Here is a 17,052-nt window from a genome sequence, read left to right as displayed (position 1 = left end):
GGAGAGTCTGTGAATGTAGATTTTCACATACTGCCAAAAACTACAATTGGATTGAGTGTATTGATGTAAACAAATTTTAACTTTCTTTTAATTAATAAAAACTTTTCTTTTTTTGAGAGAGAGAGATATTATCCAAATAACTGCAGATCTATAATTGATGAGAAAAACACTTCTGAGTCTCTCTGGATTTTATTTAGGGAGTGAAAATCAAAGCAAATCACTCTCTTCTAATTACGTGTTAAACCACTTGTCCTTCCACTTCACAATTAGACTTTTTCAAGGCATATGTTTTGTTTGAGAACAATATCAGAGCAAATGTTCTTTTTAAAACATGATCAGCATGAATTATGTTGCTTCTCACAGTAGTGAGCGTGTGAGTGAGTTTTTATGTCCAGACAGCAAATGCATGACTCAGTGGACCGGACTGGACAGCAGCGTTCCCTTCGGGCAAATCAGACTCTGCGGGAAAGAAAAAGACTCTTGAAACAAATGTGACATGACAAACACTGTGCAGAATCCCAAGATAACTTATGTCTAAAGTCCTCCAGTTCTTATTTGGTCGCTAATAATAAAAGCTGTCAGTCATATGCATGGTTAAATACTTTAGTCATGATTCTACAGTAGAAGATCTCATCTCTGTCCAGGATGCTGTATCAGAAACCTACACATGTACGGTACAAAATGGAAAAAAAAAAAACTGTTGATTGCCGTGACAGATGTTGAATAATTTCTACAGGGAGCTCAGGAGATGCTGATCTGTGGTGGGATTCAGTAAGTTGCCATAGTAACCAAAATGCTGCACACCTCTTGACTTATACTCCACCAAATGGCAACAAAAATTCAGAAATTCTCCTGGATTTTTTTTCTCATTTTGTTCTCTAGTGACATGGCACTGCAGAAGTCATGTTAATGGATGTCAACTTTTCAGTAAATTGATTAACACCTATGTTTTGTTACTTTTTTCTTTTTTTCCTTTCCAGCTTTTCACTGAATGAGTTGCAGCTATGAGATGATCACACATGGTATATTAAACTGAAAATATAGGAATTTTTTCTTTGGATTTTCAGCCAGAAATATCAGAGAATTAAAGATTGTAATTAATGGTGAGTCGTGGGAATCTGTCTATTATTTGAAGTTGCATCTGTGGTGGATGACATTTTATTCCCTTGCAGGATCTCTGATCATTTCAGATATTAATTGCAAACATGCTGCACCTATGGCACTATTCATGCAGAAGGTGCCACTGGATTGCATATTTATTAGTAATAAATAATCAGATCTAAAGTAGTCTCAAATGATAAAACGTGGTGAATTGTAAAAATTTCTACTGCTACATTTAGTGTTATTTTACCTGTGTGTTACAACTGTAGGTAATAGTGAAATGAAAACTCTGATCGGGTTTTGCTATGATGGGATGCTTCTCATGACATTTAAAAATATTTATCAGAGAGTCTCTTTGTTATTTAGCTTCATTATAGGATTCAAGTGCTCGTCTTGTGCTGTGCTCTTCAGCAGATGGTCAGCACTGTGTGTCCCCCCCATAGGGCACGGCTTGTTTCATGTAGAGCAGCAGCTTGGCAGACAGCTGGGAGGAGTCTAGACGGAAGCCTTTCAGCTGGAACTTCAAAACCCAACACTGACTTTGCTCGGAGCTCCTCTGTACCTCTTACAGGCGTTGGGTCGGGTCAGTCAGCTTGTTAAGATGGAGAGGGTAAAAAAAAACATCAGTACCATCTGGATGTTTGACAAATGCCTCTTGCAGAACAGATTGTATCTGTTGGGAGTAGCTTGCTGATGTTTGCTGAAAGACTGCTGACATTTTATGAGATAAACATGGCAGCTTTTTGAGAGCAGCTGTAGCACCATTGAATTATCTGCAGTGTTATGTCCCACGCAGGCATCTGCAGTGCTATCAAACTTCTGTGGACATGTCTTGTAACTTTAGATCCTAAAGTTCTACTTTATGCGTTTCAAAATCAGTTTATTTTTCTGTAAGACATTTTTTTCCCTTGGTTCAAGTTAGCTAAAGACTTACAATGAAGAATCCGGCCTGGGAGTTTGTTTTAGCTCTCCTAAATTGAGGGTTTGAAATAGTTAAATATCTTAATTTTGGTTCAGATTTCAAGAGGAAAACTCACACTTCTTCAGTATTATACCTATCAGCATTATTGCTAATATTGCCTGTTTTTTGGGGGGGTTTTTTTCTTTTCTGTTAGAACCTCAGGAAACCATAAAAGCTACATAGGGCTCTGTCTTATTGAGGAATAATGACACTGTGAGTTCAGGGACTGAACTATGCTGAGAAAGAAGTGAAAGCTGAACTGTTAGTGAATCAGTGCATATGAGAAATAATCAGTTACTGAATATTCAGTTTGATAAAGTGATTTTATCCTAGGATTAATTACCTGCTGTATTAAGTCTTCAGCTGTGATTGTTTTGATGTGCTTCCCTCCATGCTGATTCCTTGTTGTCTGTATTTAGGTCACCCTCATTTCTTTGACAGACTTGGGCGGACATGAAGTGTCATGTTGGAAATGAGACTGACTGGAACAAGGAATTCACTTTATTGAAAAATCTGTTCTGCTGAGGACATTTGAAAGTAGAACGAGTTGGACACTGGATGTAACAGGGTGAACACTTTTTAAAAAATGTTCCACCTTTTTCTCCACAGAATATTTTTCCAAATGTTTTGGGGATCATATAGAGGATTGTGCAAGAGTAAAATGCCATAGATGCCTTTTTTTTCCATTTTCTTTTTCTTTGCTGTGTTTTTGTTGTTATTAAGTCCAAATCACTGATGTTAACATATAGGAATAAGAGAGCTGCAATCCTCATTTTAAAGTTGTTTTTGTATTGATTTGTGTTATCTATGTTTGGAATTAAAATGTGTTTGATGAGAAAGATGGTATAAAAAATAAAAATGGTAGAAATATACGACAAGTACTTTTTCACAGCTTGGTAATGCAGTAAAAGTAAAATGTTGAAGAAATAAGCATCTCATTGGTGATTTTGTTGAAAACATTTTTTAACATGGATTTTTTTCTGAATAAAAGTACTTGAAATAAAGTTTGATTTTTATGGTATGCAACTGCAATTGGAGATACATTTATTTTAAGGCTTTTCACAAATCTTCATCAAATGTGCAAATAAATGTAGATATATTAGTCTAAATGTTACCTTTGCAAAAAAACATGACAGCACACATCAAGACACAAAGCAGCTATTGCAAAGGAAGCTTTATTGCCAGTGACATAAAGAGTCCACACATTATTGTTTTTTCCAGATCCGGGTTTTGACAGCTTCACACTGCTTCTCAAAGTTGCTGCCTCAGTTCCAGTTTCAATCTGCAGCCAGAAGTATCACCTCAGCACGAAGGCCAAATGACAAAACTCAGATGTATCCAGTTCCCAAACTGAGGCCAAACAACGTAGCCGTCACCGACTTGTGTCTCTCCGCTGGTCAATGTCATGGCATATTTCCTAATAAACGGAACAACACGTCCATAAAGCCTCAGGCATGGCTTTCTACAGGGATACACTCACAGATAAAACAATGGCACTTATCACACCTTAGAAAAAGAACTGCACGCAAAGCTTGCTGAAAAGATTGTTTTTTGTTTTTTTTTACAGTTTGGTTGTTTTTCATCATTTAGGATATTGGATAAATGAGATGGCCTTCTGAAGTAAACCACTGGACAACAGCACATAAAGACAGCAGAACAAAAAGCCACTCGGTAAAAAGAACTATTCAGGGCGTGGGCGATTATCGCTTTTTGAAAAATATTTAAATGGAAGATCTGATTTTATGTATACATTTGTATCTCAATAATTTGAAATATTATCTATATTCTAATTTATTCAGTAATTCATTCCAACGGTGCAGTATTGTATATATACATTTTATCCCCAGAAACATTTTACTTCTGATTTATCTACAGGTGTTTGTTCTTGAATCACTGACTCCACCTGTAGACTTCACCTTGTGAGTTTCCACCAAATGACCTTCTCAACAAACTCTATGGCTCCAGTTATCATTTTTGCTTGCACCAAATGTTTTCCTTCCACTCAACTTTCCTTCAATATGTTGGTATTTAGCGGTCTTTGAAAAGACAACTTATTTAACAATGATCATTTGTGGGTTACTGGACATTTCAGCCATCTCCACCATGATCCTGTAGGCTGTAAAGTAGCATATCAGGTTATATTTTATATATTTTTTTGGAGTAGATTCCTTCGCTACTTGTAAGCCATGAAAATTAGAGTGAATGAAGTATGCATTGATAATATGTGAGTTTGTGTTTTGAATCAAATAATAATAAAAAAAAAGTAATTTCTGACAATATTCTAACATACTGAGATGCACCTGTAAGCATATTACTGAATCGAAACAAATACGATTTCATATTGCACTTTCCATCAACTCCCAGCAATGGCAGTAATCTGAGCACAGCAGTGCCAGATAAGGCGACACTAGACCTCAAAACAACGACTACTGCAATAAAAAGGCCTCCTCAAAAGCTTCTATAAAGTGAACGGTACAAGCTAGACTTTATATTTAACATTTTTCGAATGAATATTCACACATAACACACAATTTTGATTATCAGAAATAATTTTTGCCTCCAAACAACAGAAACAGAACTTGATACTTAATCAGATCTGAAGCAAGGAGTTTAGAAAGGATAACTACCAGCTTATTCCGTCGTTAGTCTGTTAATCTGCACTGCCCACAAGCAGGATTAACAGTCCTCTTATTCTTATTTACACTGTCAGTTTCTGGAGTGCAAAGACTAACACTAAATACTATATTCTTTGGTTCAAAATTCTACAATTAAAGTGAAGTTCTGTGTTTAGAATCTTTCTACATTATAAAATCTTCAATAGACCTTTAGTTTTCATTACGTGGTTATATTCTACCACTCTAAATAATCTAATTTCTAGGGACAGTACTCTATGCGGAAATATTGATTTGAATAAAATAAAAATACTGCAAGAATCTCTTAATATGTATCTGTTGTTACATACACATTCACAATGTAGAATCACAGGAAACACAGCTTAGTTGTACACAGCGATTTAACAGCCATGTTAGATAAACATCCCACATCATCAGACGTTTAAGACTTGCACCTGTCTTTGTGTCAATCATGCAAACAAATAAAAATAAATATCTATCAGTATAAATACAAAAATATTCACAACTACAACCATACACACACATTTATCTTATACATATTAAGATATACAAGTTCAAACTCCATGGTTACCCACAGTTTGAATAATAACTAGAGGGACACACCAAATTATGTAAAATAAACCGAAGACACAGTGTTAGAGGGAAACGAAAGCTTCATAGCCGGGTTAGAAAGTTAGCACAGAGCAGCACTGAACTCAGTGTAGGCACAATTTTCATTTTATATTAACAACAACAGGCTCAAAGAAAATAAGAAAACACACGGCTGCTGAAACACAAGTGGCCTATACAAGCACACAAACCAACAGGTGGACAGGTAGACAGTACATGTTGACACTGCATAGAGTTAAGAAAAAACACAGTCCAGGCCAGCTTGCAGCTGTACCGAGAGCTCACACCAACCAGATCCGATTCTAGCTGCCAGCATTCACCAACACGTTTGCACAGCTAGGGGGCCACACCGCCATCCATCCGGACGCTGAGAGAACATTTCCCTCTGCAGGTCTCAGTTGGCCTGGACTGGTTTTGGACCCACTGCAACGCCGTTACAGTCGAGAATGTACTGCAGGCAACCTTGAGGTGGACGCCCAGCACCGTTCTTAGTGAGTTCGCCAGTAATCTCTCCTTTCTGGCCAGTTCCCTGCATCATGTTTAAAAATACAAAATAAAAAAAAGATGCATTAATATCAGCAGATCACTTAAAGGTGATTCGCTCAAGAACAGAAAAAAAATAAATAAAAGCTCTATTCAGTGTATTTTCATACCTGGGATGGTTGTATGGTTGTGGGTCTCTGAGGAGCATTAGCTTCTCTCTCAGCTAACTGGTTCATTTTTGCCAACACCAAATCAGCAATGAGCTGCCGGTCTTCAGCCTGGTGTTCTCCAACCAGCGGCATGGAGGAACCAACCACCTGGAGATGATTATGGCAGAGGAATATCACAGAACAATGCGATGCAATTATTGAAGCAGTAAATGGCAGAATTGAATAACACACTTATTTATTAATCAAAAAATTTTGCAAGAAGATCCCGGGCTGCATATAGTTCTACTCAGAAGTTTACATATGCTCATCACTGGTACAAAGCCTTTTTTACAGGGACCAATTACATATGTACATTTCAGTCTGTGTCATGAAATCAACCAGTTTAATTAAAAGGAATTTTGAGCACACAATAGTTGGAGGTTTTAATGGGACTATATTTATTTAACTAAACAGTAACTGTCTTCCGAAAGAATAATCCATTTGGAAGTTTCAGGTGTTGATTTAATATCTATTTACGTCAGAGTTTTACCTCTGTGACATAATCTTTGCCATCTTTCCCATGGATAGCTTTAACTGCACAAATCTCCAAACCCCCAAAGATCTCACAGCAGGTGTCCACCCATAGCTTGTACCTAAAAATGATCAAAATATGACTCAGAAGCACTGGGAGAAAAATCACACAATGTCCTCTGATTATCAGCAGAAGAGATTGTCAGACATTTAAAAGAATATTTTTTTTAAATTATAGAAACTAAGCACATTTTATGACATAATTCAGCTTTAATATTCGATACAATAATAGGAATAAATTACCTGTCAGTCATGGCGACCTGCTCAAGCATTGCAGAGCCTGTGTTTGTCTTCCAGTTTCCAGATATAGATGTCCTCCTGATGAATGTACAATGCAAATAAAAAACAAGGATTAGTTTTGTTCGGTTTGATGAGGAGTAACAGCAGCTTAGTTATACCTACATGTAAGCTTTGTAGTCAGTACCAATCTTCTGGATTCTGATGTCATACTTGGAGTCAATGAGAGGCTCTGTGGTGGTGTAGGTCTGAGTGAGAGCCACGACACTGGCTATGTCCTGGAACTTACTGTGGTTGTCTACTTTCACCTGTGCACACAAAATGTCAAGTAAAAAAGATGTCATATGCAATAAGGTGATCCTGTGATCTTTCTATATTCACATTAATTAAAAAAGCAAGTGCAGTGCCTTGCAAAAGTAGTCATACTCGGGCTTGATCTGCAGAAATCCACTGCTCTGTTTGGAAAACCTGTTTGCAGGACTGATTGTCACTCCTCAAACCTGACCTCTAAGGAAGGGTGGCAAGAAGAAAGCCAATCTTATAGAAAGTCATAGGAAGTCCAGTTTGTAGTTTGTGTCAAGCCATGTGGGGCGCACAGCATGACGAGTCTGGACAGATGAAATCAAAACTGAACCTTTTGGCCCACATGCAAAACATGTTAGTGGTAGCACCATACTGCTTGCTGCACGGTCACCGAAGATGGTGAAAAACTGATATGTGGAAGATGGAGGGAGGTAAATACTGGAGGAAACATAAAGGAAAACCTGTGGGAACGTAAAAAAGGCTTGAGGCTGGGGTAGAAGTTCACCTTTCAGCAGGATGAGACTAAACTTACTGATAGAACTCCAAAGGAGTCCTTTAGATCCAAGATTATTAAATTATAGTCCTCTGGAGATACTATTCTGCAACTTTAAAGTGCGTCCATTCGCCAACACAACTGACACAAATGGAGGAATTCCCTTACCAGCATGACCTTCAGATTGGTAGGCATGGCAACGAGCCATTCATTTCATTCAGGTGCATTGAAGAGGGAATATAACTTTTAGGAATGAACCTAAAAGTTGCAGAATAGCTCTTGAGGACTGGGCACTGCTGCTTCAGAGCAAACCACATTTATGTGTTAGAATGATTTAGTCAGATCTGAAAAGCTAAGAGCGATACCAAAACAATGAGATCTGTAACTTTGATGAAAGGTGGTTATACCAAGTACTTAGGAGGGCTGAAAACTAAGTCACAGTTACAATTTTGAAAAAGAAATACTTATAAAATACATTTATAAGTATTGTGGTTGGATTGACTGTTCCAAATAAGTTCAGCACATATGAATACTTTTGCAAGGCAACGTATGTGTACAAGCATTAAAGCGAAAACAAGTGACACATCACTATACCTTTCCCATCCCAGAGTGAGCGTGTCCAATCTTTACAACAACAGGAAATGACGGCATGCTCACCTAATTAAGAAAGACATTTACTTGTTTAATTAATTGTTGAAGTTTTGTATTGTTATATCACTGTCACAAGTAAAACAAGTTTGCATCTAATAGGATGCTCACCATCTCCTTATAGTTGGGATAAAAGGTCTGTTCAATGAGGGGGAACTTCTCAGGTCCCAACTTCCTGTAGGTGTTGATTAGCTGAGCAAACTGGATGTGCACACAAGTGAGTAATTTGGAAAAAAAAAAATTAGGAAAGGAAATTTTTTAAAATCTTTAAAAAAAAAAAAAATGCAAAAAATACAGGATAGATTTTTAACTCCACTACGTCGCTTCAGCACTTACTGCCCACGGCTTGTCGCAGAGGTTATAGATGGATTCCAGGGAGTTAATGCTTGGAACACCCCCGTACTGCAGACCGATGATCAGGTTGCGAAAATCTTCATTCTGGGTCATACTGAAGGCATGCTGGCGAATGAGAACAAAGTCTGGCTTGAAGGACCTGGAGAATGGAGTAGCAATAGAAATGTAAACAAAGCTGTGCCAAGGAATAACAGCAATGTGGATGAGTCAGTCTGTGGGTGGACACAGAATAGTCAAAACAAAGAGTTTCACTTGCACACTAGATTCATTTGAAGTTTGTCTGTCTGACCTGACAACCTTGGTGCCATTTCTGAGGACTTGCATGTTCACGCTGCATGTACCGCTGGCATGGGCAACAACGTTCATCTCACTGAATTCAGCCTAAACGCAGAAAAGGGGAGAACCATAGCACAGGGAAAAAAAATGTAATCCTCTTTTTGTTGCATAAGCACATGAAATGGATCTAAGTGTCTTCATTAAACGTACCTGTTCCACTTTGATATCATAATCCCAGTGAACCTTCTTTCCTTTCAATAATTTCGCCCTGGTGGAGAAGAAAAAGCATTTTTTTTTTATTAAACAACAGAACTACAGGTGTCCAGTAAATGCCATCTCCAGTGTGAACATATCACTCGAATTATGTTGACTTTGCAACAAGCAGAAAAGTGAGTCATTGCTGAATAAATGGCAATCTGCTGAGTGAACCAAAGAAAAAAAAAGCCTCCCTTCTGTGCTTTTCTCAAACTGCTGAAACAGAAATGCTCACACTTTCTCACTTCATTCTGACAACCACTAAACACAAATTTACTAAAAAAACACTTGAAAACAGGAACTTTCATACGTAGTCTTTTTCACAATATGTCAGCTCTTACACCACATAATTTATCATCATTTTAAAACTCCAGTCCTTGAATACCAGTGTCTTGCAACTTTTATATCTACAACATTCTTGAATCAGTCAACTTGCAAAACTCGGCATTCAGTAGAGTTCTACAGAACCTTGCTCATAGCCAAATGATATTTTCAGATGTATTTAAGAAAAGTGATGTCTCACCGGCCCTGAAGTTTAGCACCTATGTGATCAAACAACACAAAATGAAGAACAACTGAACTGTGAAAGGAATTTAATATGAAAAAGTCTGAATATTGCAGCAGCCTCCCAGAATCAACGCTATGCAAGAACAACCCTTCGCTGCAAATACAGCTACAACCCCTTTGGAGTATGTCTCTACAGAACACTTTAACATGGTTCAGGTTCACTTTTCAAGCATTGTCACAGACTCTCAATTGGATTTTGGTCTCGACTTTGACAGGGACATTCAGACCTATGAACGGGCTTTAATCTCATAAGTTTGTGGTTTTCACATTCTAAACATGTAAAAGTTAAATCAGGCTTATACAAATAAAACATGTGACATTTTGTCTGAGCTTGAGATGCCAGAAAATTATTGAACTTTGCCTCACTCATAATTTATCGCTTGTGAATTTAAGAGATTGTTCAGTAACGATAGAATTTGATTTATTTTAACATATGTACGTCACCTTTGAAAGCATATCAGTTCCAATGAATTTCACTGCATTTCATTGGCAAGCAAACTGTTGTGACAAATTAACATGCAGAGAGAAAACCTAACAACATCTGTTTTGACCAAAGAAATGGCCGACATGTAACCAAATAAGGAGTTTTCTACAAAACGGTCTTTCCCTTGAATTTCCTCGAGTTGCCATGGAGAATCTTTTATTTTGGCATGTTTTTTCTACAGCTCAGCCCTTAAACTAACAGCATATACTGCAGTGGTACATTTTGTACTGTGAGTGATGACAGCTCAGCCCAGAAGAAATCTGATAAACATACATAGTTTGCAATGCTGTCTTTACAGATTTTTTCAACATACTTTAAAATCTCTTCCATCCTTTTTCTTGTTAGTCTATGTCGCTCTTCTGCCACATTTCCTGCTGCTGTTTGTTTATCAAGGGAAAACAACTGAATAATTCTGTCACAGCCTAATTAGAGCATGGGAAGGAAAATAGGTATTAAAATATGAATTACAGCTCCCGCACATGAAAAGCTGAAAAGCATCAACGCTTGTAATTCAAAATACAGTGAGAAAAACATGAGCAGCGACCAGAAAAGGGCCACAAAGAAAACAAGCATATGATTTCCACCCTGCTATCTAAATAGTAATCTTTCCCAGCATGAGGCTGAGTAAGACGGTGTAGCATATGGTGATTTTTTATTTTTTCATTTCAGTATCGCTGAGCAAAAGACAACTAACAGCATACAAATCAGAGGTAGCACATTCAACGATCCTTTAGTGTATGGATTAATATGCAGAAAGGTTTATCAGCTTCCCCACAGGAGCAACGTCCTCCAATTTTAGATGGACTTTGATTTAAGCTGTTAATGTTACTCCGCATTTGAAACATATTAATACTGATGGTATAAAAAGACAAATAGCATTTTTCCCTCAGTGTCTGATATTAAGTCAGAATAAGCCTGTTTTAGGTTACTTAGGTTTACCAAATGTATTTGTTTTCTAATTCCAGAATAATTGGAGCATTTTTTAAGTTTTAGATTTAGAAGTTTATATACTGTACATTTCTTTAGTGTTTGGTAGAATAGCCTTACAAAGAGGACAACTTGGATCAAACATTTTAGATATCTTTTCACAAGCTTCTCAATTTTAGATTTGCCACAGAATAGATATACAATAAATACATTACTGCATATCCAACTAAAAAAGTTTAATCCAACTTAATGCTACACGGTGAGAAAAATGAGTTTTGTGTCTGTTTTATATGGAATATTCAAACATCTGGTGTTAGATGCATTTAGCAAGCTCAGTTATCTTAAGAAATGAGACAATATAAAAAAGTTAATCAATAAATTACTCTTTTCCATTTTTCTCCGAATTAATCTAGAAAAACAATTCTCTCGATTATATATTTTTATACGGTACTGTGGCAAAATCTTTCATTCAGATAATTCACCCGAGAGCTAGGCAAGCAGTAGACCTTGCTGAATTTTAATGTCTAATTACTTTGCCTGTTCCACTCTCACGTCCCCCTTATGTTTGCATAAGATTAAGCTCCCAGTACAGGGCACATTTCTGCTATTATTCAGTTAGAAAGGTGAAATTTATAGATCAGAACATTTGATAAATCACAAGAATCTGTCAATATCTATACTTTAAATGTCAGCAAATTGAATTGCAATGAGCAAGACAGGGCTTCACAGCCATTAGTCTCATAAGTAACACAGTGTTTCATCTGCTGCTCTTGTCATAGGAGTAATTTATAACACAGTATTCCTGGAACTATCCAAACCTGTCTGGCTGACTGGTAGCCTCATCTAAAGCATTAGATGTTGGCTGGATGACAGAATGCTTCAACCTTGCTTATATAAAATGTATTGCATAACAAACTCACAGTTTAAAGACACGTCTATTTAGGTAGTTTCTATTTTCTAACTTATTTTGAGTCTGCCATCAGTACGATCTTACATTTTTATCATTTGCCCAGCGTTTGCTGCAAAATTATTACACAAGATGTCAATAAAAATGACAAATCTTACTACAAGTTTCAGGTGGTTACGTCAAAAATAGTTTATTTATTTATTTATTTTTTAGAATATACATTCAGGAGTCGAAAATATTTTTTTATGTTCAGTTCTTAGTTCTTTAAAAACATTGAGTGGTGGGTGGTTTTCCCTTTTGACCTTTTCCTATTCATAGAGGCCCTAAGTGTCTGGGGATGAGCCAATGACTGATCCAGCTCTCTTGATCTACTTATTAGTGCTGTGTTTATCAACTACAGACCACATGTTGTTGTCTCACCCACAAAGTACAACATAGAAAAGCACCTTATTGGGAAAAAAAATCCTAAAAGGAATAAATTCAAGAAATACTATTAAATCATTGCTATATTATTTAATGTTCCTATTTCCTTTTCCATTCAAACTCTGTAACTTCTTCAGTGAAATTCCATATGTTTTCTTAATTTTTCCTGCCTAAACAAATATTTTCAGCATGTTCAATATTTGTCATAACTACATTAGTAACAATTTACTGTTTCTATCAATTTGACCAAATTTAATCAATTGTTCCCATTAACTCATAATACCTTAATTCCTGAACCTTGTATATCCCTTTTCTCTCAAAGTATAGGAAGCAAGCAGTGTCCTTTTGGTTTTGATTTCTGGCAGGACAGACAAAAACGTCAAAGCACCGCTGGTCGCATAGGGAGTTAACGGCCATAAATCTCAAACTCAAGATGTGCAACATCACTGAGAACATGAGAAGCCTGCCAAAACCATAAGAAAATAATTAGAGCCGTTTCATCCTCCTAGGGTTTGCCAACAGCTCAATATAGAACATTTTCAGTCCTGCCAACAGGAGCACTAAAATACTAAACTGGTTATCTTTTTAAGCATCAGAAATCTTCTAATGTTAATCCTTTAAAGCTGTATTTGGTGTTTTCTTTTCGTACTCAAATGACACTATTCCAAACTGTTTTGTTACATTATCTAAACACTGTAGGAACAACACATTGTTTTTTCTGCCATTCTGAATCAGAACCACTGGGTGAAAGGTCTCGTAAAAACAACCCAAAGAAGCCAAACCAAGTCAAACACCTCCCGCGTAGTGCTACTGAGCTGACATTAAAAATAGATGCAGCTCTCAGACAGAGGAAGCCCTGTAAATTAATTATTTTAGCACATCTCCTACGTGACTGCGCATTTGATGCACAGATAAAGGGCTGTGAGCACCAGAAAGTGGCACAATGTGGACGGCATTAGAACAAAAACAATGTCAGAGCAACAAACTGGTCACAGAAACTGGTTCAGAGCAGATCTGGATAAAAACCAACAGTGAGAACGAGGGCACACAGAGATCTCACTTGACATACTCTACATCAGTTTGCATACTGACGCAAGTACCACAATGTGAGCCTTCCTTCTTCACAAAAAATAACTTCATTTTTTTAAAAGCAATGTAGAACTCATGAATACACATGACTGACATCCATCCTGCAGATAAGAGTCTGAACTAATTATTGCAGATGAATGTTTCCTACATCATCATGTAATAATTTCCTCACCACTAGTGTACTCGTCTACCAGCAGGAATATAAATATCCTGCTGAAGTAGTCTTCAGAAAATGGGTACACTATGGTCAAAAAGGGATGATAAACATGGTGAACAACAATACTCAGGGTCTGGTCTGGCATTTAAAAAAAATGCTCAGTAGGGTCTAAGAGACACAAAGCATGCCAAGAAAATAATCCCAAACAATTACACCACCACAGATTTAAACTGTGAATACAGAGCAGGATGGATTTATTTATGTTGCTTATGCCAAATTTCGAAACCAGCATCTAAATGTTGCAGCTGAATTCAAGACTCAGAGAAACAGACAAGCTTTTTCCAATCTGTTATGGTCTTGTCCTGGCAAGCCTATGTGAATTATGCCCTCAGGTTTTAGTTTTTAGCTAACAGGAGAGACACCCAGTATGGTTTCAAGCTGCTGCAAACCATTTGAATCAAAATCTGGCATTCAATCAGCTACTGCTGCCTTTCTATCATGTTCCCTATTCTCATCTGAATTCTGATATAAGACATTATTCGTCTACTCAACTGTCCCTCACTGTATAGTTTCTCTTTTTCTGACCCTAATTGTGAATATAGGGGATTGGCGCATGCAAATACCTCAGCAGAAAGCATCATTTAATGGTCAAAGTCCATTCAATCTCCCCCCCCCCCCCCATTTTTAGGATCCATCTTAACTTTACCAAATCATCTTCACCACATTGAGTTCCTGCAATGTGATTGGTTGAGGATTAGTGTCAAACTTTATGTCTCAGTAAGTCTTCTGTATTTTTTAATCTAAATTAAACTACATGCAATGTGGCAAATACTCCAGCACACACATTCAAGAGGAAAAATCCGCTCTGACCCTACACAAATGAGTCTTCATGGAAGGATTCAATTACCATGTATGAAAATTGCATACTACACACTAATAGAAGAAATATATTCACTTTATTGATTTTGAGTCCATCACACCGACAAAGATGTTTGTTTATCCTATCTCTGAGCAAGATCCCCCTGGACTCTGGACACCATTAGACTGAAATAATTAAGGTTCCCCCAGCTTCTTCATATAATGGCATGAAGGTCTGCACAGGAAACTGATGCAACAACGATCTGACGCTCTTTCTGCTTCATTGTATTTTACACTGTTTCTGTCCAATAAATCAGGCGTCCCAATGTCTTGCATTTAGCATTTCCTATAATTGTGCAATGCATGTCATGTGACATGCAATCGGTAAGCAGGGGGGGAAACCCCATTGATTGAGGGGAAACACTGCAGTGCTTTGAAGGGAACAAGAGGAACAAAAATGGTACTACATATCAGGTTCAGCACAACCTGTGGCACAGCAGTTTTAACCTGTATAGCATGTAACAAAGTAATGACATCATTAAAATGCCACATTTAACACCAGAAAATGATGCATGAAAAGAGAAAAATGCAACAAAATGGGAAAACAAATAGATGAAGGAGGGAAAGTGGAATCCTCCATCTTGGTGTTATGTCATTACAGGACCATTCCTCAAAACCAGAATATTCTGGCTCAATAATTATTGGCAGCAACTGAACACCAGCAATTGATAATAACCGTTAATATTTACTGTGCATTTGACAGAGATGCTGTTATAGTAGTTTCTAATCTTTACAAAACTACGTTATACCCAAGAGAGAGATAAAAAAAAGAAAGAAAACTGACACTAAGGATGGAGCAACAATAGCTCACAAAAATAGCTCACAATAAACTAATTAGAAATGAGTAACATATTGTCTCACCACTCCTGCTGGGGTTCATCGATCACAAGCAGAATCTTAAACTTCTTGGGTGTCGTGACTTGGGTCTGCTCCACGAGCCCTGCTGAGGCAGCTGTCTGCTTTACAACATTTGTGATGGAGCTGAAGAAGCCAGCGCTGGTCGACTGAGACGTCTGAGGTTTCCTCTCAGGAGCAGGGGAAACGGCTGGAGGTGTCGGCCCGCTTGTTGGAGACTTGGCAGGGGTGGAGGAAGCAGGTGGAGGAGGCTGAGCAGGGTCAGGCCTCTGAAGGTCTGTCATGTAGCCGTTGGGCAGGTTGGAGATGAAGGTGCTGTCCGAGAGGCGCCGGCGCAGGTAATTCATGGCTAGAGAGGAGTTTGCAAGAGCTGGGTGTGGAAATTTATCCTGCAGGGCTCTCCTGGCTGTGAGTGTGTAGCGGATGGAGGCTGGGGTCTCCGTACAAACTCCTAACAAATGTAGTACCTCCCAGCTTTGCAGAGCATCCTCCAAGCTCTCCCTCACTGGCAGTGACGCTACAGCTTCCAGCAGCCAATCCCCTCACCCTGTGCTTTCCTCAAGCATAGCACATGATGCTCGACTGTGCCTTCCTCCCGTCGTCCTCTCTCCTCTTTCTCTCTCTCTCTCAGTGGCATGCCTGATTTCCCTACCCCTCCCCCATTTTCTGCTTTACAGACATCATCCTTTTCTGAACCACAGCATGAAAAATTGAGGGGTTTCCAATGGAGGTGCAAGGGGTATCCGGGTTATGCATCACAATGGCTTTACACCTCCTACCCATGTTTGGTAGGATTCTCTGCCCACTGTCTATGAAGAGCATTTCTGTCAGCCACAAATTCTAAAATGGCTGTTTGGACCTGTGGGCAGCACTGAAAGGGAGGAAACGTCAGCAGCAGTCCCTTGAGGCACAAATGCATCCAGTAAACAATCTGGTGTATGTGGTTTATCAAACCCTAAAGCTACCATCTTTGTTGTAAATATATTTGCATTCACAAAACCGGAATGCATGCGCAAGAGAAATGTAGAATGAGAGGGATGGATGTACAGAAAATGGTTGGGAAGGAATCAACTTAATCAATAGCTTGTGGTGCCCAGAGATCAAAACAAATAAAAGCAAAGGCCAACACAGTTAGTCTCTGACAAGGAGCAGTTATGTGAAAAACAATAAATATATTTATACTTTTCTTACTGCTTACATTTTAATCACTCAGATTCATGTAAAATATTTATAGTTTGAAATTAATATTTTCACCTGCCTGTCATTGTGTTTTTCATTTTAAGAGAGTGATCGTCAGTCTAAAAAGGCACATAGACTCTGTCAACATAATTTAATTACACACAAACTCTTGTTTTAAAGCCTTTATTTATGTTAATTATGCAAAAGACAAAGGTGTTCATATTCAGGTGTTTTTAGATGCACTTTACTTTGGGCTGCAATGGCCTCAGAATACATCTTGTTTTAACTTGTACTTTATATTTTTCGGTGATGTTATAATTGTTATTATTACATACACATGCTGTGAGTTCCTGTGGTTTCAAGGTTTTATTCTTTTTTATCTTTCAGTCTCTACTCTACTCCTACAATTGCAATTTAAGCATCTCCTACCACTTTTGTAAATATAAAGTATAT

At 37.8% G+C, this 17,052-nt stretch overlaps 1 protein-coding gene across 1 annotated transcript; it reads right to left on the bottom strand.

Annotated features, from left to right (window-relative positions):
* Positions 1-3,218: 3,218 nt before the first annotated feature.
* On the bottom strand, positions 3,219-16,001 carry syn2a (synapsin IIa). The gene is made up of 11 exons (XM_008414110.2): positions 15,427-16,001; positions 9,049-9,106; positions 8,852-8,943; positions 8,545-8,701; positions 8,320-8,409; positions 8,155-8,217; positions 6,930-7,072; positions 6,771-6,845; positions 6,487-6,589; positions 5,958-6,104; positions 3,219-5,833 (listed from the first exon to the last, which is right to left on the bottom strand). The coding sequence occupies exons 1-11, from the start codon at positions 15,765-15,767 to the stop codon at positions 5,699-5,701; spliced, it is 1,404 nt and encodes a 467-aa protein (XP_008412332.1). The 5' UTR covers positions 15,768-16,001; the 3' UTR covers positions 3,219-5,698.
* Positions 16,002-17,052: the final 1,051 nt, after the last annotated feature.

Source organism: Poecilia reticulata, linkage group LG7 (genome assembly GCF_000633615.1).
Source record: "Poecilia reticulata strain Guanapo linkage group LG7, Guppy_female_1.0+MT, whole genome shotgun sequence".
NCBI classification, from domain to species: domain Eukaryota; kingdom Metazoa; phylum Chordata; class Actinopteri; order Cyprinodontiformes; family Poeciliidae; genus Poecilia; species Poecilia reticulata.
The sequence above is the reverse complement of the archived record's forward strand: the minus strand, read 5'-3'. Positions and strand labels throughout refer to the sequence as shown.